Source organism: Globicephala melas, chromosome 2 (genome assembly GCF_963455315.2).
Source record: "Globicephala melas chromosome 2, mGloMel1.2, whole genome shotgun sequence".
NCBI classification, from domain to species: domain Eukaryota; kingdom Metazoa; phylum Chordata; class Mammalia; order Artiodactyla; family Delphinidae; genus Globicephala; species Globicephala melas.
This window is the reverse complement of record NC_083315.2, coordinates 145,562,078-145,585,684: the sequence shown is the minus strand read 5'-3', so window position 1 is coordinate 145,585,684 and position 23,607 is coordinate 145,562,078. Positions and strand designations below refer to the sequence as shown.

General features: G+C 46.8%; 1 protein-coding gene across 6 annotated transcripts in view; it reads left to right on the top strand.

Moving 5' to 3' along the window:
• SLC8A3 (solute carrier family 8 member A3) overlaps positions 1–23,607 on the top strand; it is a 155,770-nt gene extending 132,163 nt beyond the window's left edge. The window contains exons 3-8 of one of the 6 annotated variants that reach the window (XM_060294957.1): positions 1,468–1,571; positions 6,372–6,389; positions 10,402–10,526; positions 11,075–11,174; positions 12,820–13,095; positions 15,641–23,607. In XM_060294957.1, the coding sequence (XP_060150940.1) occupies positions 1,553–1,571; positions 6,372–6,389; positions 10,402–10,526; positions 11,075–11,174; positions 12,820–13,095; positions 15,641–16,017 (915 nt within the window). In that variant the 5' untranslated portion in view covers positions 1,468–1,552 and the 3' untranslated portion in view covers positions 16,018–23,607. The remainder of the gene's footprint in view (positions 1–1,467; positions 1,572–6,371; positions 6,390–10,401; positions 10,527–11,074; positions 11,175–12,819; positions 13,096–15,640) is intronic. The other 5 variants (XM_060294956.1, XM_030854467.2, XM_060294958.1 and 2 more) reach the window with 5 other exon arrangements.

Here is a 23,607-nt window from a genome sequence, read left to right as displayed (position 1 = left end):
GTCCCAGAAAATGCTTCTCGACAATCAGTGAGCTTTGTCTTTTGTCCAATGAGCAAGGTGTGGAAAGGTGTCCAAAAAGTGCCCAGAAGGTCACACACACACACACACACACACACACACACACCACAAATGCACAAAGCTGAGCCTGTCTTCAGAATGGAACAGGAACATCAGAGGCTCTGATGAGACTTTTTAGGCTATGTTTGTTAGCACTTTTTTGCCCTTTAGAGAGCATTTAGGTCCCAGGCCAAAAAAGAAGGAAAAAAAGAGAGAGAGAGAGAGAGAGAGAAAGGAAAGAAAAAACCCCACAAAAATAAAACAAACAAAACCAAAAAAAAAAAAGCAGAAAATAACAATGAGGGCTCACTATTAGGACCCGTTGACACCACTGTGGTTCCTGAAGGAACAGGAGAAGCCACACAGGGAGACCCAGGCCCACATGGCAACTTTGCCAAAGACAACAGACCTGAGCCAGCCTCAGGCCAGTCTCTGGAAGGAAGTGATTTTCAAGAAAACTTTGCTTCCCCGTATGATTTGGTTTTATTAAAAGACACTGTGCTTTGTTGAGATACCCAGAAATGAACAGAAACCTCCATTATCATGTCCACCAGACCCTTGGTAGTCAACATTTAAGCCAGCCTTGGTACACATCACCGCTATGTGATAGAAGTCCAAAGATGATTTAGAATTGATGACTTACATCATTTTTACCACATTTTTCAGGAGTGCATCAGCTGTAAATATTAAAGGAATACTACATCCTATTGTGGTTAATACATATTTATTTTACTTCCCACCACCGAAGCCCTGTGAGATAAAGAATGAGAAAGATAATAGAATTCTGCCTTCTTTCCTTCCCTTCTCTCTCTCTCTCGCTCTCTCTCTCTGGTTTCCCTACCTCATAAATACTTTCCTTTTAAGATTTTCTTTCTGAGGCCCACATAACAAGTGGGAATAGACACAAGGAAGGGAAAAAAAACCCTAGATAGATACTGTTGACATATTTCCGGTTGTAGAAGAGCCCTGGGTCACCCCCGATGGGCCAGCAGTTCACCTACTGCCCAAAGAAATGCCAATTACCATGTGACACCCAGTGGAATGTGCTGCCCAACTCACTTCCTACTAACCGTCAGCAGGATCGAAAATGACTCCTCCCCACCTTCAGCCCCCTTTTTCCTTCCCATTTCCCTCCTGTCCTTCTGGATCCCTTCCTTTGCCAACTTTTCCTTGCCTCCTGGCTCCCTTTCCCTCTCACCTGTAAGGACAACTATGACCAAGGAGATAAGAAAAGCTAAGACCATTTTTGACACAAGAGCAATTCAATCCACCAAGTCCTGTCAAAAGCCACAATGGCAGCACTGAGCTGCATGTGCCAGGAGTGATGGGGAATGATTTTAAAGGCTGGGCTCCGGGTGACCAACCAATCTACCGACCCAGTCGACACTCTCTCTCTTGTTGTCCCTACAGGAAAACCGTAAGGGTTAAAATAGTAGATGAGGAGGAATACGAAAGGCAAGAGAATTTCTTCATTGTCCTTGGTGAACCGAAATGGATGGAACGTGGACTATCAGGTGTGAGATTCTTAAAAACAAAACAAAACAAAATAAAACAACAAAAAGAAAGAAAAAATTTAAACAAGTTGAAAAGCAACAACAACAAAAAGAAACTATGTTTTTTTCTCCCCCCTTTTCTTTCCTTTTCCTCCTTCCTCCTTTTGACCAATGGACTTGTTTTATTCTTTTCCCTCCTGTATTCTCGCTCTTACCCTGTTTCGGTATCATCTCTGCCTTCTTAGCCATAGCTTATTTCCACGTCCTCCTTTTTCACCTTTTGGACACACTGCAGCCTCAACCCCTCATGACCCTAATGAGTTACTTCTGCCTTGTGCTCCAATTACCTGATTACCAATGTCCCCTGCACTCCCCATCCTCACAGCCCCCTACCATATACATAGAGTCACCTGTAAATGTGCAAACTCCTTGGTGGGTGGGGAGGAGAAGATAAAGAAAGGAATGTAATGCGATGCATGCCTCTGCCCCTTCCCTGCCTTGTTCCCCTTCCACCCCTCACTCTCTAGCCCGGATTGAATGGGGGAGGGTCTGGGATGGGGGCTGGAGCCCGTCTTGCCATGATGCTTTGAGTCTTCTGCTGCATCTCCCAACCTCCGTTGAGTGCTTGGCAGGTTATTCACTTGCAGAGTGGCCCATGGGCCCCTTTGTCCTTCATGGAGGTAAGTGTTTTATCTGGCTATTTCACAGTTGGGTAGAGCAAAACATGGAAAGGTATACCAATTGTCAGAGGCCACGCTTCTGAGAGCTCTCTGAGAGAAAGCTGCCTTCTGAGCTAGTCGTGCAATCTGGAATCCTGAGCTGTTCATCCTTCCCTTGACATCCCACCCCATCCCACTCTACCTCTGTTCTAGCCCAAGGTAGGGTACTTTATTCAGACTGCTTTAGGATAATGCAGTCCCGAAAGCAGAAAATTGAGTCTGCAAAAGGAAAGTAGTTAACTCCAGGTATGGAAATCTCCTTAGCCGGAGGGTCCTGGAAAAGGATTGACATTGGGCAGGCCCAGAGTATGGTCTTACAGGTTTTCCAATGGAAGGGACTCCAGTAGAAGGGCTTGCTTGTTGTTGATCTCTGAGAAACAGGTGTTGGACGGTTCACAGAAGTCTGCCTTGGCTTGACATCTGCAAATGAGCGTATCACCCAGGTCTTGAGATAACCCTCATCCCACACCAGAGACGTGGCCTCCTCTCCTCCTTTCCTCAGGCCCTGCATCTTGGGATACCTGCCTAAGGGACCGATTACATTGCAACCAAGGTAGTAGTAAGGAAAGATTTCTTCCCTTGAAGAAAATGATTAGAAGCTACGACTTTGAAAGTGTTGGAGGAATATATGTGGGTAAGAGTCCTCTTGGGAAATATCAAGAGGAGGTCATTCACACTCCCCTTCAGGAGAGATGTGCTGCTGGAACCTCATGAAGGATAGAACGGTGAGACCTACTTGTTTGTCAAAAAAGGTGATGATTCTGCAGCTACTTCATAGTCACGTGGCAAAGAGCAGCATGAAGCCTTTCACTCAAGGACAAATCTAAGAGATTCGGCGACTATGCTCCCAAAGGCTCATGCCCAGGTCTTCTTCTCAGACACGAATGATTGTTCAGTTCCCCTTGTCTTCTGGAGACTCTCTCTGCAGACCTGACCAGTTCTGTGCCCACACTGGTTTTACACCTGCTGTTGGAGAGGCAGAAGCCCTCTCTGCCTTCCATTATTCATCCTCTTGTTGGCCACCTAAGAAGATGTTGCCATGAGTCTGATTGCCAAAGAGTGCTGGAAGAAAAGAGAAAATCTCCAGTTCCCTTGCTTCCCAGATTGTGTTCCTGCCACCCAGAATATTTTCAGAAATTGTCTCAACACCTGCCCTACTTCATTCTCATCTCCCTTGTGCATTTAATGCACATCTTCATGATTGGATGGACGTAGCAGACACCTAAGGCCATTGTAAACTAGTGTCATCAATTTCCACAGTCCTAGCTACTTATGTGCAAATGAAAGCAGGACAAAGGATCGCACAGGGTAGCTAAAAAGAAGGCAGTCTTCTCCAGGCAAGAAGAATGGGTTGGAGGTCCATCCATGACTTTATTCTACCAGTAAAGAGACTCTTCTTTTCTGCCTCGCCAATAAACCCCATTCAACAGCTGGACAGAGAGTGACCTAAGATAAACCTTGCGGTCTTCAAGAGACTTGGCCAAACATGAATGCCTGTGGCTACTCCTCATTTGAGGACCCCATTTTACTGCATTGGATTTTCTGTCCAAGGAGATGTAAGCAGAGTCCTGGTGGAGCCCAGTCCTGGGGGAGGGAGTAGGTGAGAAAATAAGGATTTTATCGAGCTATCGGTGTGATATGCCTCCAGATCTTCCCAGTGACCAAGATACCAAGATGGAAGGTGCCAATAGGAAAGGTGTCAGTCTTCTGTCAGTTTCTATTGTCTATAGAGTTCATTTTCAGTTTCTTCAGATCTCCTTATATTTTGGCATTAGAGCACAAGTTGAAAGGTCATAAAACTTGATTGTCTAGATTCAGAGTCAAATGAAACCCCATCCTGATTTCCAGAATGTCCTGCTGTTCTCAGAGTGAGAAACTACACAGCGGAAATTGCTTTTCATTATCACTGCTACATGGGAGAGTCTTAGGCATTCAGTACAACATAGTATAGTGTGTGCATGGTCATAATGACAATTGCATTACAAAAAAAAGTAAAGGACTATATTTGAAATAGGAGATTCTATTCTTGGCAAACAAAACAGACTTCAGAGGTGAGATTAAATGCTCTGGACAAGTTGGGGGAGGGAATAAGGGAGGATGAAGAGGAAACACAGTTGCCTTGCAATAGAGGGAGCCCTGGGGTCTAGCAGTGGACAGCTGAGAGCAACTCTGAGCAGCATGGTCAAGGATGTGAGGCCTGGGTCTGGACATTGGAAGCTTCAGGTGGGAAAGGAAAGCTCTCTCCGCCAGGAATGAGGCCTGTTTGCTCCCCCTCTTACCACATCCATGGGCTCACCCTGACGAGCTGCCCAAATGCTTCCAAATACTCAGAGCTATGCTGTTTCCTGCTTGTCCCTGGGTTGTCTGAGCAGGGATAAATGACTCTCACCTGACCCTGGGGATCAATGCAGGGGAAAGTTCAGCTCCAGCTTCTCTCATCAGCAACAGTAGGAAAAACACCCTGGAGATATCATGTCACTCAGAGTTGGTCTACCTGGATCTCACTGACCCATCCGTAACTGCTAAGTGGAAAGTCTCAGATTCGTGTAGACATGACCAGCAAATGGTGCAGGTCAGCTGACTTAAAGCCCTCTCATAGTGCTAAAGATGATCCTGGTGTTGGGAGGGATGTCTGAGTAAAAACCAGGGCAGCAGGGATCTTTCTGGAAGAGCTGCCCCTTGGCCTCCCTGGATACACTAATGTGTTTGGATCTCTAGTTTCCACTGGAACCTGGGGGGCTGGAGGGGTTCTTCTGTCCAGATTCATAGAAGGAGCAGAATGAACAAGCTCTCTTGCTATCTATCTATCTATCTATCTATCATCTCAGTGTAGTAAGGAGATCCACCGATCCATTACCCCTTGGAATTCCATATGGGAGAAACCAGAAAAAGTCAACTGCTGTTCTCCCTGCTTATGGACCATAAAGATTCTGGATCCGTATGTGTTTTCAGTGGCTGTGAATATGGGATTACAGACCTGAGTGGCATTCTTAGAGATTTTTAGAAAAAACAATCTACAGACACTTTCCCCCACCCCCTGCCCCACTCCTTCCTCAGCAATCTCCCTCAGTCGCCAGCTGCACCAGGAGTATGTAACAGGATGTTCCCAGGCTTTTATTTGACAAGAACCAGGGAGTGAGGTGCCGCACTAAGACACCATCAAGGTGAAAATGTGGTATGTTACAAGAATGTTTTAATTTTTGGATCTTGAAATCTAAGAGAGTTTAGCATAAGTGAAAACTCAGGGGCTAGGGATGACCTGTGCTGGGTACATCTTTCACCAAACCATGGTTCCCAGGCCATGCAGGGACCTTGTATTTGTCATCTCCATCTACCAATAGCTTTCAGTATGACAGTCTCCCTGGTCCAGAATATCTGGACTCTGACTTAGCCTGTCCTTTCTGAAACAAAACACCATCCAGAGATGCAGCTCCACAGGATCTATGAAAAATACATTTGCCATAATAGGTGACCAACAGTAAATCTCTAATGAGCACCTACTAATTACAAGGACTTTGCAGTGACTTTGTAGGCACAGGTGATACAAAATGGGAGGAGTCCATGGCCTCCAACCTCCAGGCTATCTCTCTAAAATAACACACTATTCAAGGAAAACATTTTGCAGGATTTACCTTTTCACAAGGTCATTCTTTTAGGGGTACTCAGAGCTGGGTCAGGGTTGCAACCTATACAGTTTTCAAGATAACTGGATTCTCACTCCTTTACAGAATGGATGTGATAACCTGATCCCATAGAAGACCACAAATGACCAACTCTGTCTCTTCTCCACCCGCTTGGTTCCCCCATCCTCATTCCTCTATCCCTGGCCCTCAGAGCTGCAGGGAAGGTGTGGGGAAATTTTGCAGCTGCAGGTCCCTGGTGCTCAGCAGTCTCTCCAGTAGTTCACGCCCCTTGCTGCAGTTGCTGCTGCTGTGCATGCTCCAATTGCTGCCTTTTGCATGTGGCTGCACAGTTCTCATCTACTAAGCTCACTGCTTTCCTTGTGCTACTGCAACCACAAAGCCTGGGGACACTTTTAAGATGGGACCTTAATGCTCTTTCCTTTTCTTTCTTCCTCTGTCTGGTACCCATTTGCAAACAGCGCTCCTGTTGTCTCCAGGTAAGGGGAGTCTTCCCCCCTTTTTCTGCTTCTTGCCAGTGCCATTATTTAGTTTAAGACCAATGTCCTTTGATTTATTTACTAGGAACTGTGGGCCCAACTTAACCTAACAAGCTCTCCTAAGGACTTGGAGATATTTCCCTACCTGAAGTAATTGTGAGGAGGTAGACAATTCCTTGAGCACCATTTTAGTGGATGTGAGTAAAGGCATAGCTGGTCCTCTTTGAGACCAGGAAGAGAATTGAAACTTACCAAAGAAATGGTGGGTCATAGACTTCTCCTGAGCCTTAATTCCTCTGTCATCTCATGCTGTGGGGCAAGAGAGGATGAGAGTCAGAGCTGACTCTCCTAATAGGATCATGATGGGATGAGAAAGAAAATACTTTGATCTTAAGGGGTACAGGGAGAAATAATCAGGAGCTGCTGTGAGAACATGAAAAGCAATTTTTAAGGAATCTGGTATTTTATTGATCCTGAAGATCTTCCATTTCATCACAGCAGAGACCTGAATTTCTAGAACTTTGGTTCATTAGTCATTGATCCTTGAAGTCACATGTGCCGTGAACAACAAGAAGAATTAGAATATTATGGTGGGGTGGGGGTGGGCAATGATCTGATTGTATATAGAAATTCGGGGGAATTTATGTTGGAGATATTCTCATGCAGAGTCTAGAGCCTGTTGTAGGAAACACATCTACTTGGAGAGTATGCTTGCATCAGTGGAATCAAATCATAGACAATGTCCAACTTTGTGAGCAGTTAGGAATGCATTTCCAGCATATCGGCAATACTGTAACTCTTGGTGCAGGCAGAGTGAGCTATACAAGATGTCTCAACATATGTTAAAATAACATTTTATACTTCATTAGTTCTTTGAATGTATAAAAATTTTAAGGTTATTTGAGAGGCAAACCATCTTACAGAATTCATTGGTACTCAGTCACCATAGGCTGGCTGTACACTGAGTTTGAGGAAGGGGCAGTGTACATAGTAAGGACATTTACCTCCTTGGAGTCTCAAACCAAAATAAAAGATATATGTAGGTAAACCCCTACATTTTCCCTTTATGGAAAAAAATTACTCCAGCTTCCCTGGCCTCTTGCTTCCTCTTATATCAATAGGATGACGACTATCTCCAACCCCATATATTCCACTCTTCTCCCAGGGTTTCAATGTCAGAGCATTGGGTGTTCTCCACTTCACTCATCTTCTCGCCCGAGGAGACATTTGGGCTTTTTTGTTCCAATGCTTGCCTCTACCCCTCCACCAGCCACACACATATGCACATACCAAAGGTTGTGATTTAATTTAAGCTTCATTATACTTTTAACACATTGGCACAGATACCAGTAGAAGCTAAAACAGGAAAAGAAGGTGTCATTTCCTAGATCTTTCAATCTGTACACCTGCAGTTTAGGAGCCCTTGGTTAGACTTTAAATTCACTGGAAATCTCAACTCCTTGTTTGGATTTTCCCAGGTGACCAAGCAAACATGATTCACAATGCCTGGTAATGAAAGACGGAGAGAAAATATGTTCAATCTGAACTACATCACCAAGCTCAGGGACCTGGGAGTTAGAGCACTGGCTGCATCGCCCCATTTCCTTCTGAGGATGTCTGTAGAACATTCATGGCAATCTATTCCAGTCTTACCTGGCAAGCTCTTTCCTCTTCCAATATCTGTTTAATCTTCCATCCTATTAATAGTCTCATTCTCTCTTTTTCCCCTTCCTCCTCCTTCTCCTAGACCCAAGAGTTTGTTTAGTCAGTCTGAATATCAAGATATCACCTGTCATTTATTCTCTACACTTGAAATTCAGAGGAGTTACATAAACAAGTGATCAGAATAATTATGGTCTTTTACGTTTGAGACTTATGACTCTCTCAAGAAATTAACTATTTGAATGTAAAGGAATGATAATTACAGAAGTAGAAAAAGGCAGGAATTGATACCAAATCCAGATACTAAATCAGAGTTGATTTAAAGGCATGTGAATCAATCAATTAACAGATATATATATATATATATATATATATATATATATATATAGACAGAGAGCGAGAGAGTACCTCTGTGGGGTACTGTGGGGCTGTGGGAGAGCGAAAGATAGAGGATTGGTTTTTTGTCAAAGAGATTTCTGCAGAGAGCTAGAAGGAAAAACTGACTGTCACCACAGGGGTAGACAGGTCAGTGGCTAGATCAATATCCTGCCAGATGGATATAGTGCTAGATTGATAGCTAGACAAGGGGTTAGACAGGTACATTTATAAGTCACTGGAGAGCTCATTACATCGGTATAAAGTTCTTGTGGCACATGTAAAATATGACAAGGGAGAGTCGGGGAGGGAGGAGTGGAATAATACTGTCACTACTAGGATAGGCATTGCGATATGGTGCCAAAAGCTACAAGTAGAGGAAAAGCGTACCCATGCTTTTAAAGAATCTACGTATACATCTTTTTCCAAAGACTTTTATTCAGAGTGGCTTGCAGTCTGGCTTCTAGGATCACTGACTTCATAGCCAGACTTATATTCAGAATTAACTACTAAGAGGCTCATATGGACTAAATGAAGTCAGGCTGCTAGGGGGTGTCTGCATAGAAATGTACAGGAGGACATTGATCGTTGAGAAATAATTGTTTCCTAAAGTGGTCACCAACACGAAAGGGAGGACAGCACCACGGACAGCTCCCCAGCGTTTTGGGATTGCCTTCTGTGTTTGGTGCCAGAAGCACTGAGTAGAACAGCCAGCTCAGGAATCCTCCGCATACTCTCTTACCAGTTTCATTCAAGACAACTCAGAAATTCTTATAGAAAACAGACTCTCTGCTTGGCTTATCATCTTTCCAGTGAATTCTTTTCCTTGCAACCTCGAGAACTCAAGTCTCACCCCTCCCCATGCTTCACAAATTCCCAAGATAAAAAGAAGAGAAGACCTTCTTGGCCTCTGACCCATTTTGTCCTTGAGATTCTTCAAGGACTAGAGAATTCCCCCCAGGAGATTCACTGTGTGGAATGAAAGCAATTAAAGAGCCAAATAAAAGAATTAATTGCATGTAAGAATGTGGACTCGGCTGGAAAGATGTTTAAACTAGCTCTGAAAGAAACAGGACGCCAAGAGCAATTTTCTAATCAAAGGGGAATAAAAAGACAATCTCTATTCCACTTTAATCTAGAAAACGCGTCTTCATGGTGAAGTGGTCTTAAAATGGACTCACCAGCTGAAGTGCAAAAAATGTCTAACTGTTCAGCATGAGAAGGGACCACCGGTGATTGAGTTAAGATGCTGAGGGGTGACAGGGGATGCCTCAAAAGGAAATAGAGGAAGAGCTTCCTTTTGTTTTGTTTTTGAACAAGTATTTGTGTTTCAGAAGAAATGTGCCTGGTTCCTTAGAAATTCTGGGGATCTTTCATTTGGAAATCATGAAGTTTGGGGGGAAATCTTCCAAGTTTCTCATGGTGAGGATAATAGTCACTAGTATGAAATGTAGATATTCCTGGAAATATCCCTTCTTCCTCCTTTATAGAGGAGAACACTCCCAAGAGTGTTGGAGACAGACGTTAATGGGAACCAGTGGACATTCCCTTTGGGTGAAAATGTGCTTCTGACCCCCAAGAACTCTTATATGAAGTAGTTGACCAGTCATGCCCAACAGTTCAAAATTGTTAAAGGTCAAGAGATTTGGCTTTGGTTCCCAGCTCTTCGATATCTCACCAGATGTCTTGGGACTTCACTTGGTGTTATTTCTCAGAAGATCCTTGGGTCAGATTGCCCACCCAGGTATCAAATCAAAAGAGGAACGTTTAGCCCAGGCCTGCAAGGAACACTCCCATGGTCTGATGATCATAAAGTGTTTAGCACCTTATAGAAAAAGGCACTAAAAAGTACACAAAGTCCTCATCCTCAAGAGCTATTTGCTGTATGCCCACTGCCCATGCCTAATACCCTGAGCTTTAGACTTCCAGGGAATGGCAAATGAGCTAAAGCTAGTCTGATTTTGCTTTGTTGCAGAGGTGACAGACAGGAAGCTGACTGTGGAGGAAGAGGAAGCCAAGAGGATAGCAGAAATGGGAAAGCCAATATTGGGTGAACACCCCAAACTAGAGGTCATCATTGAAGAGTCCTATGAATTCAAGGTCAGGCCATAAGTGAGATGTAATTGAATAATAAAGTAATGAAGTGGGAGGTAGAAGACCTGGAGTCTTGTTCCAATGTCACCACTGAATACGTGAAGTTGAAACTGAACAACTCACTTATCCCAGGCTCAGTTTTCCCATTTGTAAAGTGGAGCAAACAGTGCTGGCCATGTGTATCTTAGGAATATTGTGAGGAAACGTAACATAGCCTATGGAATAAATGAGCTATAAGGCTCCTAAATGTATCATCACTAGTTAATTGTATTTTTAAAACAAATATACTAAAATTCACTACTCCAGGCTAGGTTTACTGACATCATTAGTGTTATTCTCTGTTGTATTGCTCTAAATATCCAATGTCAGCAGTCACAACTGGAGAAAAGGACTATGCCAGAAGATACCCTCTAAGGCCATTCCATGCATAACTTTCAGAACTCACGTGGAGCCCCCTGGAGTACAGGGTAGCTTTCATTCCCATGAAGTACCAGACTCTACAATGGTTCTGAGCATTCTAACCTCATGGTTCCAAGTTTTAATCTTCCTGACAGACTACCGTGGACAAGCTGATCAGGAAGACAAACCTGGCCTTGGTTGTGGGGACCCATTCCTGGAGGGACCAGTTCATGGAGGCCATCACTGTCAGTGCAGGTAAGAGGGTCACCAGATGGGCACAGCCAGCTCCAGGGAAGCAAGAACACAGCCATGTCAACAACTCACCAGTCTCTGGGAGGGCCCTGTGGCCAGTCTTCCCAGCTCTAACCCTAGATGTTTGCCTTTTCACTGAGTCACTTTGGAAGAGAACTATGGGGTAACTAGAAGAGCATGGCTATCTCTGGTTTCAAACCCTGGTTCTACTGTGTGAACTGGGACAAGCTATCCTCTCTGTACTTTGACTTCCTCATCCAAAAAGGGAACTATTGCCACCTTTCTCAGCAAAGAGAGTAGAAAGTGGCACAGTCTGGTACTGAACAGGAACTTAAGAAATTCTCTTTTTCATCATTCCGTCCTCTTATTAATTTGGTTTTCCTTTTCTGATTTAGAGATGTGGGGGTCTGGGGTTTGTAAAAACCTTGCATTGACTGACAAACCCCTGCCCTGGATGATTTCAGACCTCTCCTCGGCAGTGAGTGACAGGTTTCCTCAGTGGGGACCCACAGCACAGGCTAGCATCCCAGAGGCCTGCATGCGGGTTGGCATGGGGATGGGAGGGGTCTTGCCAGCACTCACAGCATTGCCTCTTAGCACCACGGAGGCCTCCTGTACTGCCCCGCACTCCTGGCCTTGTCTCTTTTCATGAAGCTTTGTTGTCATAGCAACCCACGGGGTCACATCCCTGAGGTCCCAGCACCAGAGCCAAAGTACAGCCAGGAAGAGAGGGCCACTGCTGCTGCGTTCGCTGCCCCTCTTTTCCTATCACCTGCTTCAGATACTCCCAGTCCCACCTCTGAGGACCTTTCTTTGCCCCTATAGAGGCAATAAGCGGAATATCAGGCACATAATCTAATACCCTCCTTTTTCAAATGAGGGAACCGAGATTCAGAAACCAAAGATGATTGACCCCAGGTTCCAGATTCTCTTCAGAGCGCAGCTGCAGTTGGAACCCAAGTGTCCCGACTCCTGCTGCAACCGGTTATGTCAAAACATGACAGAGGTTGCCTTTGACGGGGCACCAGCATGTCCTCTCCTCCTGGACTGCTGAATGGGCAACTCTGCCCACATTTCCTGGCAAGGACAAACCAGGCCCATCCCTGCTCCATCCCACGGGATATTTGGAGGATGGCACTGTCTCCCCGGGATGCCCACATGATCTGGAATGAAAGCTGTCCTGCTGGGGATGGAAAATGACCAGAACCACGAGGTTATTGCAGCAGTCACATCAGGAAGATTAGAGGAGCCCCACGGGTGTCCAGTGAAGAGTGGAAACCCAGCTGATTTCACTCTCCTTCACCTAGGCAACCCCGTGCCTGCTCCATCCTCCTCCCTCTCTCCCCCACTGCCCTGTCCCTCTCAGGTTCTCTCATCCTTTCTCTTCATCTCTTCCTCTTCCCTTTCCTACTCCCCTGTCCTCTCTCACCCACTCTCCCTGGGTGCCCTGCATTCAAATTGACCACGGGGGCACCCCAACTCGTTTTCAATTTCCCGCCCGTTTTCTGGTGCCCGTGCCGGCTGCCCAGGAGAGAGCTGGAGTCTCCGTGCAGCCAGTGGTGCTTACGATGTGGGTTGGACTGGACTTTCTCATGAATGGGGATCTGACCCCGCTGTCCTTTCCCGGGCCTGTTTGTCTTGCCTGCAGCAGGGGACGAAGATGAGGATGAGTCAGGTGAGGAGAGGCTGCCCTCCTGCTTTGACTACGTCATGCACTTCCTGACGGTCTTCTGGAAGGTGCTTTTTGCCTGCGTGCCCCCCACAGAGTACTGCCACGGCTGGGCCTGCTTTGTCGTCTCCATTCTCATCATTGGCATGCTCACAGCCATCATCGGGGACCTGGCCTCCCACTTCGGCTGCACCATTGGCCTCAAGGACTCGGTCACGGCTGTTGTCTTTGTGGCGTTCGGCACCTCTGTGCCAGGTGAGAGTGAGGGGTGCTTGCATTTGCGAAGAGGATATTACCTGGTTCAAGTGACCCCTACACACTTGGCCTCATTATCTTCCTTACCATCTCAGATCTGAGCTTAACAGAGCCTCTGCCCCTTAGGTGCACAGAAGTCGGTCAAAGGGGTCACTGCCACATAGCTAACATTTCTTGAGCACTTTTGATGTGCCAGGAAGTGTGTGTGCTAAGCAGCTCACCTGTTTTAGCCCTGTAATGCTCACCCAAACCTTATTCAATAAGGAGTGTTATTATCCTCATCTGTCAAGTGGGGCCCCAGAGGTTAAGTTACCTGCTTAAGTTAAGTGGCCAGTTTCTTAACCTCCACGTCAGATGAATAGGTCACTTCCCTCCGGCTGCAGGTTAGCCTGCTTGAAGATGTGCTGGAGAAATGCCCACCAGCCTCCTCCGCTTAGGACGCCTGTGAGCACAAAGTGTCTCCCAGCAGGACAGGTGAAGGAGCTTCGCAAGCTCTTGTCCTTTCATATGATGAATTACATATTCTTTTTTTTTCTTATAAACACCTAAAGATGAAGAGGAACAAGCATGCCTTTATTTATTCATTAGACAAATGTTTACTGAGCCTGATACAGTCTTGTGTTGGTTGCTGGGACAATAATGGGAAACAAGACAGACGTGCTTCCCTTTCCATGTGGAGTTTATAAATCTCCACGTGCGATTCACCTCTGTGCTCCAGGGCCTCGGGGGACTGGAGCTGTCAGAGGGGATGGGATTCGCCTCTGTGCTCCAGGGCCTCGGGGGACTGGAGCTGTCAGAGGGGATGGGATTCGCCTCTGTGCTCCAGGGCCTCGGGGGACTGGAGCTGTCAGAGGGGATGGGATTCGCCTCTGTGCTCCAGGGCCTCGGGGGACTGGAGCTGTCAGAGGGGATGGGATTCGCCTCTGTGCTCCAGGGCCTCGGGGGACTGGAGCTGTCAGAGGGGATGGGATTCGCCTCTGTGCTCCAGGGCCTCGGGGGACTGGAGCTGTCAGAGGGGATGGCATTCGCCTCTGTGCTCCAGGGCCTCGGGGGACTGGAGCTGTCAGAGGGGATGGCATTCGCCTCTGTGCTCCAGGGCCTCGGGGGACTGGAGCTGTCAGAGGGGATGGCATTCGCCTCTGTGCTCCAGGGCCTCGGGGGACTGGAGCTGTCAGAGGGGATGGGATTCGCCTCTGTGCTCCAGGGCCTCGGGGGACTGGAGCTGTCAGAGGGGATGGGATTCGCCTCTGTGCTCCAGGGCCTCGGGGGACTGGAGCTGTCAGAGGGGATGGCATTCGCCTCTGTGCTCCAGGGCCTCGGGGGACTGGAGCTGTCAGAGGGGATGGCATTCGCCTCTGTGCTCCAGGGCCTCGGGGGACTGGAGCTGTCAGAGGGGATGGCATTCGCCTCTGTGCTCCAGGGCCTCGGGGGACTGGAGCTGTCAGAGGGGATGGCATTTATCTCTGTGCTCCAGGGCCTCGGGGGACTGGAGCTGTCAGAGGGGATGGAGCAGATGTGGGTAAAAGGAACAGATGTGGGAAGAAATTGCAGAGAATCAGAGGTTAAAAAAAATTTTAAAGCAAGGTCATAGGCGAGAAAAGGCAAGAGGTTTTCTCTGGGAGTAAATTGGCAACAAGGAGGCAAGCCAGGATAAGCCGGGCAAGGGAGCGTTTGGGGCACATCCAAGTCCTTGCAATGCGTCCAGAGAACAGCTGGCAGCATGAGGGGCTTGAAGGTTATCCTGTGGGCCACTCAGCTGACGTGTGGCTTTGGCTGAAGCTCCTTGGATGTAGGGTGACGCTATGGAAAGGGCTCTTAACATGAGGGTTTTCAGGTCAAATCTCCTGATAACTTACCTTGAGTAGATTCCTTGAACCTTATTTTTCCTAACTTGTCAGATAAAAGGGTGGCTGGCAATCCTTCCAGTGCTTACAATTCATGCTGACATCTAAAGAGATGTCAAACAGCCTGCAAGGCCCTGTGCTCTGTATATTAACTGCAAAGGCAGAGCCCTGTCTTCCTTGAGTCCACAGCTGCCCTTGTATCTCCCCATCATGGTTCCCCAGCATGTCCTCTGTCCCCATAAATCCAGCACCTAGCGCAATGCTAAGCCCATGGGCTCAATCACAGTCTGTTACGTAAGTAGATGCCCCGTGTGACAGGTGCAATCAGGCACTTAACTGTAAGAAGCTTCCCTGGATGTCAAGGTTCCCTGGGGAGATATTATGGGAAAGCAAACTCCCCTTACTGCAAAAGTAGTCAAAGGAGAACCATAAACCCATTCAGTAAATACCAGGACCAGAAAAAAAAAACCTTGGGAATCTTTCAGACGCAGGCAGATGAGGAACAGGTAGCCCAGAGAAGTAAGGTGACCCATCCAAGGCCTCACAGCTTATTAATGGCAGAGCTGGGGGTAGCCCCCAACCCCCCACCTGTCATTCCCAGACTCAGCCTGATGGCCCCAGCTGCCTTACTGGACATCCTCAAAGGTAGGCCCTCCGCGCCCCAGCCTCCCACCAGCTCTTGTCTGTCTGCCTCTTTTCAGATACGTTTGCCAGCAAAGCAGCCGCTGTCCAGGACGTGTACGCAGATGCCTCCATTGGCAATGTCACGGGCAGCAACGCCGTCAACGTCTTCCTGGGCATCGGCCTGGCCTGGTCCGTGGCCGCCATCTACTGGGCCCTGCAGGGACAGGAGTTCCACGTGTCCGCGGGCACGCTGGCCTTCTCTGTCACCCTCTTCACCATCTTCGCCTTTGTGTGCGTCAGCGTGCTCCTGTACCGCCGGCGGCCCCACCTGGGCGGGGAGCTGGGCGGCCCTCGTGGCTGCAAGCTGGCCACGACTTCGCTGTTTGTGAGCCTGTGGCTTCTCTACATACTCTTCGCCACGCTGGAGGCCTACTGCTACATCAAGGGGTTCTGAGCCGCAGCAGCCCTGGAGAGGCCGCGTCAGGACCCGAGCCCCAGGAACTTCCCCCGCCTAGGCCCTGGCAGTGAACTGAAAGGGCAGAGTCTTAAGCAATCCAACAGAACGGAGGAGATACCCATTTCACAAAGTATTTAATTCAATACAAACCAACAATGGTGACAAATCCAACTCCAGCCCATCTTCCCACGATGTCCCTGACCCATCACATAGTCAGACCCTTTCGCCACCTTCCATACCACCTTCTTCTGATTGTTCCTTTGCTTCTGCTTTCCTCGGGGGCAGGGCTTCTCCTGTCTGTCCAATGTGATACATCCCCATTCTCTCACTCCACTGGCGAGGCTCGAAAGTGAGTCCTATCCACGTGGCTGGCTTGGGGTTCCCTTTTCATTGCCGTCATTATCGTGGTGGCTTTCATTTTCCCATCAGGCTTCGCTCATCATTTGTTTGTTCATCTTGTCTTTTCTCTCTGAGGTTAGTGACAACGGTGCTGTGAAGGAACGCAGGGTCTGAGCCGATGGGTAGAAGCATGAACTTTCAGACACACCCTCTCCCACTTGCACTGGGTAACAGCTGTCTCTTGCTCCATCGAGGTCCTTTCCCCCTTTCCTTTTCATTCTTGAATGGACTGGTGGCATTTGGGTGGCAGTACGTTTGCACACCCAGGCAGCGCGCTAAAGAACTGGGGCTGTGGCTGGAGCACAGCTTTCTATCAAGCTTCTGTCGAAATCCAGTTTAAAACAAGAAGTCATTTTTCTCTTCCCTGCCCGAGCCTTTCAAATTCTGTCTCGTTGTGTCAATGACTATATGTTTACCCTTCTGCAGGAAGACCCCCAAACGGGAGATAGGGGACAAAAATAGGAATGGGATATGATGACATAGGGCAGCTAGGGGAACAGAAGGGCTGTATGCCTTCTAGAACATCTTTGGCTTCATATCTGAGGCAGGAGAGATGCGATGTCCACCTAGTGAGATCTTTAAGGGAAAAGATTATATGTAAAATGTCAGTGCTTCTGAGAAATGTCAGCTTTACCACACCCTCACTTCCTAATGCACCAGACTAAGAGCTCTGACTGTGTCTCTTGATTTAATGCAAAAACTTAGAGTTTTATAAGAAAATGAGGGCCTCCTTCCACCTCTCCTGGACTCTCTGGTCACATTTGAAAGTATTTTCACAAGACAGGAACTGGAATTCCTCATCTCTCCCACATTCCTGCTTGTTTTTAAACCTCTTGAAGCTCTTTTTCCAGGCTGTGGGCTATTTCTTGCCCCAGTAGGAGGAACCTAAGCTGCCGTAACCCCATGGAGCCTGGGTTTATAGAGAGATTGGCGTGCCCTACAGACCTTTTCCCAACAAATTTTGAAAGAACCTGGCTTTAAAACACAAACACACACGCACACACTTACACACGTGCGCGCACACACACACACAAATAACCACACATATGAAATCACCAAAAGACTGCCCACAGACCTTTAGGCTTTCTGCATTGACATAAATACATTTTTTAAGGGAAAAGAAGAAATTAAAAAACACCTGTTTAATTTTAAACACATTTTTTAAGAAAAAATAGCTGAAAAAGAAACAGTGTTCATGTCATAAGCTATGTTGACAGTTGCCAGTGGAAATGTTGGGTTGGTTTAAAAAAAAAAATAAAAGCTATACTTATATCTCTCTAAAGACAGCTTGCTTCTCCCCATGTTGCCTCAGGAAAAGGTCTAGGGGGTCACCTTGGGTTCCTTCTGGAGCTGAAGGGGTTGAGGTGAAAGTGTCTTCTCCTGTTTGTGTCTCCTATTTGTGTCCGTCAGGTCCTCAGATGCCAATGTGCCAGACCCAGGATTTTTAAAGCAAAAAATGCTTCAGGACAATGCGACCTGTCAAAGTCTGGACTTTAAGACGCTGGAGGACGTAAGAGGTGGAGCTGTGATGATTAAAGGGGAAAGAGCGTTTTGTATGAGAAAACCCTGGTAGGGCAAGATTCCAGCTGGACAAACAGCGCCCTGTATTAGTTACCAATAGGCACATTCAGTCATTCATTTATTCATGACTCTTTCAGCAAATGTATTTTGAGCACCCTGTGTGCCCTGAGCTACATTTTGGTGCTACTGTGAAGAGTAAGATAGAGTTCCTGACCTCAAGAAACTCACAGTCCAGAGAGGCCGGTAGAACTCCTTTTAACCAAGACTCTTTTGGTTACAAGAAGAAGAAACCCATTAAGCTAGTTCAAGAAATGAAGGGGGCGGGGGCGATACTGCGGAACCCAAGGCAGGAGCACGGCAGGCCACAGGGGCCTGAAAGCCCTCAGGAAGCAAGGCCACGTTCCACCTCCCCGAAACCGCACGGTGTCCCCCGTCTTTCCTCCTTCTGCCTGTCAGGCCTGTCCACGTCCTCCCCCTCCCAACGTGCTCTTGCTTTGTTTGTCTTGCACGTGGCCGGCACTGCCACCAGCCCTGACACTCTGCCATGACCTCACAGCTCTGTTCCCCACAACGAACTAGAGCGTCCTTTTTAAATCTGAATGCGGGTTCAGTGGAGAAAATGTGGCCAATTTTCCATCCCCAAAGGGCCAGTCCCCAAAGGCAGAACCCTTGTAGAAGGCCGTGTCAAAGGGGTTGGGGTGCCGCGGCCTGATTACTTTGTGTCCTGTGTCCACTCCTGGTCCGAACAACTCAGGTAAGGAGAGGAGGGTGGCGACCACGTTGTATGTACTGTCACCCTTTCCGAAAGCTAAGTGACGGGAAGAAACCTATGAAGCACATGAGCCATCAAGGTGTGAAGAAAAATTACAGTTCTGTGCCATGAGCGGTCAAGGAATGGCATAGACAGGGCATCACAGGGACATGACAGAAAGAAACACTGACTCAGCCTGCAAGAACTGAAGAAGGCTTCACAGAGAATGGAACAGTTAGGCAGGATCTTGAAGGGAGAATAAGTAGTGATTTAACTTGTTGAGGGGGCTTGGTGGTGAAGAACATTCGAGAAGAAACGGCATGCTCGAAGGCACAGGGGTGAATCAGGGGCTGGTGGGGTCATGGGTTAACAAGAGTCGTCACGGCTAGAGGATAGCGTCCCAAAGGACACAAAACAACACCAAAAAAGCAGTCCGGGAGAAGGACTTGGCTGGAAGACTCAATTTTTTGCCAGCCACAAAGTTGATCATGAAAAACGCCCTTCAGCCGATGAAACGGTAGACGCAGAATCAAGAAATCAATTCCTCCCCATCTTTCCCCTTTTGTGGGTCATTTCTGGGTTATCCAGATGTTAGGCTTTGTCAAGAGAGAAGCTGGGATGAACCACAGAGAATGAGGAAGAGGAATCTGAGGACCTGGTACTAGTCGAGATGCCACCCCTGACTCGTTCTGTGGACTTGAGCCAGGCCACCTCCTCTCAGCTTCCTGAACTACAAATAAGGTTTTAATAGATGGCCTCTGAAGCCCATTACTTCTACCTTTAACACTGAGATTCTAGAATATATATACAAGAGCAGGGTGTGTGTGTGTGTGTGTGTGATCAAACTGCCCGTCAACCTCATCAGACAGAGCACAGCAGATGTCCATTTGCAATCCATTGGCTCCACGGCCTGTCTATTGGTGTGAAAAAGACACGGCCAGCCGTGGTGCACATGTCATGTTCAGCATTTTTTTCCTGGCATAGCTGCAGCATTCCCATCCCCTTGATTCATTTATTACTTAGAGCAATGTTAGCTGCTATAATAAAGAAACCCCAGTATGTCAGGGCTGAGCAAAACGAAAAGTGCATTTCTCACTCACGTAATAATCCAGTGAGAATGGTCCCAGTCAGCAGGTGGCTTTCTTCTACACGAGGCAGCAGGCTTGTCAGTGTTTTAAAACAAACATTGTGTGTAAAATTCTGGATTTGGGCTTCTCTGGCCACACTGCGTGGGCTTTCCCTCATGGCAACACTCCAATGGAGCTGATCAGTGGTCACCCCATGTAGACAGGCTTTATGTTCTCGATTCACCAGAGTCCCTACCCAGCCTGCCACTTTCATTCACAGGACCTCCTGGTCCCTGGAGCCATTTATGCATGTGACACCTGCTATGGGGTCAAGGTCTGGGTTTTGCATTTTGGCCTTCCACGTGTTTGGTGCTAACCTCCAGTATTCTGTGAGGTTTGAATCCCAGTTATACCACTTTTACCTTTCGTGGGATTTTTAAACAAGTACTTTAACCTCCCTTAGCCTCAGTTTCTCCAATCCAGACATACGGCTGTTGCAAAGGTTAAATGAACGATTTTTCAAAGCAGTTATCATAGTGCCCTATACCTAGCATGTACTCTGGAAATATTCCTTTCATCTCACATTAATGGTTTGTGGTAAAATCCCTTACAGCTGGTGCTATCAGGGTCTGACATGTTCCAGGGGACTGTCAGTGTTCGGGGTGGGGTGGTGGTGATGGATGGCCTCAGGCCACTTCATCCAACATACCGTCCCTCTATATGTTGGTCCAGGCAGGCTCCACGGAAGTGGAGAGAAGCTCTCCATGGTCTTGCTTCTGTAGCAGGAGCAGGTCTCTAGCTCCTCAGACTGCATGGGGCACAGAGGTTAAGATTTAGAGGGATGGCCAAGGGGCACCAAGACCCCCAGGTCAAGCAAGCCCCTTGGAACATTGGAGAAGTGGGGCAGATACGTCTGGCATCAAAGAAAGAGTGACAAAGAAAGGGACAACAGCCCATATAGAGTCTTTCATGCTAATAGTAAAGTGGGTCACGGTGGTCAGAAATACCTGAGGGCTTGCAGAAGGAGGTGAAGCCTTGGGAGAAGCCACGTAGTCTGGCCAAGGTTATCCTGCAAGTGAGTGGCAGAGCAGGACTTAACTACATAGGTCCACCAGATTTCAAAGTCACTGCTTATTAACTGAATATGCACCTGTTGGGTGTGTAAGACCAGCACTGTTTACTTTCATAGTGTTGAAGAAGAAAGTTAGGAGCATAAATAGGATGACTTGTCTTGGTTTCTCCAGGACTTTCCTGGGTTTAGTACTGGAATTCACATATTTTAGGAAACCCCTCAGTCCTGGGAAACAGGGATGGTTGGTTACCAAAAAATATTACAACTGTCTTACAGAGTAAGACTTAGTACAGAATTGCTACTACTAGTAAATGGTAGTCGCTGCACACACACCTTCTACTATGTCATGCTGTCATCTTTTCCCAAACATTCCATGTCCCATTACTCTCAGCTAGCACTTCAGCTGGATGAAGTGGTGTGAATACCTGGTGTGAAAACTCAAAACTTCATCCCACAGAATTTGAATCCTTGGTGTATTGCTCCAGTTTTTCATTGATCAGTACCCTCAGGAAATGGAGTATGAAAAGGCACCCCCAATGAATCCCGAGGTTCCAAACATAGTCCTTCTTACTCTCCTTGTGTAGCAGCCCAGTTCCCCCCTAAGTAACTGGGATAATCACCCCACCCAGCTCAGTGATCTCTTCTGCCTGTTAGCGTCTTGGCATAAATAATCCGAAATGGCTAGAGAGTATGTTCAGCTTCTAAATCATCAGAACCATAACTGTGTTCCCTGGTGGAGGCATTTCTCCGTTAGGCATTACGACCTCCAGACCTACTGAGCCCAAGGTTGTAGGGGCAAAAAGTAAAATTCTTCAAGAAGATTATTAGGCATAATGATGAGAGGGGTCACCCCACCTCTACTCCTTGATCCTCAGACCTATGCATCCTGTCTAGAAGAAGTCAGCACTGTATACTGGCCCCCAATTTAAAGCATACGCTGCATTCGGTGGGATAGCATCCCAACCTCACAAGGTATTATCTCCTAACTGGTGCTACAATTGAGCCTGCAAGAGGTCATTCCAATATTATGTCAAGACAGCCACATTTGAGTGATAAGAAATGTGCTAAGACCAGTGCCTCTGATGAAAGGCTGTGTTAAAAAGATATCATGGCAATAGATAAGGCACTCTGAGTCCGTGAAAGATGTTAGCAGAAACACTATGGCCAAATCCCTTAAGCTTGTTTTCTATGTCTGTGAGTCTATTTCTGTTTTGTAAATAAGTTCATTTGTATCATTTTTTAAGATTCCACATATAAGTGATAGCGTATGATATTTGTCTTTGTCTGACTTACTGCACTTAGTAGGATAATCTCTAGGTCCATCCACGTTGCTGCAAATGGCATTATTTCATTCTTTTTTATGGCTGAGTAATATTCCATTGTGTATACATACCACATCATCTCTACCCATTCATCTGTCAATGGATACTTAGGTTGCTTCCATGTCTTGGCTATTGTAAATAGTGCTGCTATGAACATAGGGGTTCGTGTGTCTTTTCAAATTATAGTTTTGTCCAGACATATGCCCAGGAGTGGGATCGCTGGATCATACGATAACTCTATCTTCAGTTTTTTAAGGAACCGCCATACTGTTCTCCATAGTGGCTGCACCAATTTAATTCCCACTAACAGGGTAGGAGGGTTCCCTTTTCTCCACACCCTCTCCAGCATTTATTATTCATAGACTTTTTGATGATGGCCATTCTGATCAATGTGAGGTAATACCTCATTGTAATTTTAAAATATCAAACAAGCAAAATCTTTTCACCAACTCAAGGATTTTCATTGACCACTCCCCAGTGACAAATTAAGAAAAGATGCTAAAATAGTGACTGCAATTTTCACTGTATTCCTCCTGAAAGCTCGGGGCATAGCTAGGGTATGATCAGGGTGGTTTAGGAGAATTCAGGAGGAAGCACCAAGAGTCAGACTGGGTGAGCCAAGTTTAGGACAAGACATAATTAGCTATACAAGGAAGACAGGTGAGGACACACATCCCGGGCAGTTTGGCAACGCTGTATGGAGAAGTGATGGAGAGAAGACGGTGGCTTATTTGTGGAGACCTGGGTTCAAGTTCTGCTGTCATATCACCAGCAGAGTGACCCTGGCTATGTCATCTAAGGTGCTGAAGTCTCATGTTTTTCAGTCCATTACATAATTAAGGTACTTTTACCTCCTCTAGAGTTTGGGGGATTAAAATATATAACTGATATAATTTATGCATCTCACTGCCTAGTAGATTTCTCATTATTTATGTTATTATTGATATCATTGCCCCAGGAGAAGGCATGAGAAGTGAAGGCACTGAACAGTGTGGGGCACGGAGTGGTGTAATGTACACGATTGAAGAGTGGACTGAATGTGAAAGCAGCAGGACTTAACTGGACGTACACCAGTGTGTCGTGCCAGCATCACAACAATGAGATGTGCACAATTTTCAGGAGAGTGTGTGTGGGAGGAGTGGTTGAAGATCACAACCAGATCAAGAAATTTAGCTTTGTGGGCTAAACTAAGGCAACTATATTCATCTCCAAATCTATTGTATTAGTCTGCTCAGGCTGCCATAACAAAATAACACAGACTGGGTGGCTTAAACAACAGAAATTTATTTTCTCACAGTTCTGGAAGTTAGAAGTCCATGATCAAGGTGCTGACAGGGTTGGTTTCTGGGGCGGTGTCTCTTCCTGACTTGCAGATGGCCACCTTCTCACTGTGTCTTCAAATGACCTTTTCTCTGGGCACAGAGAGAGATCTCCGGTATCTCTTCCTCTTCTTAT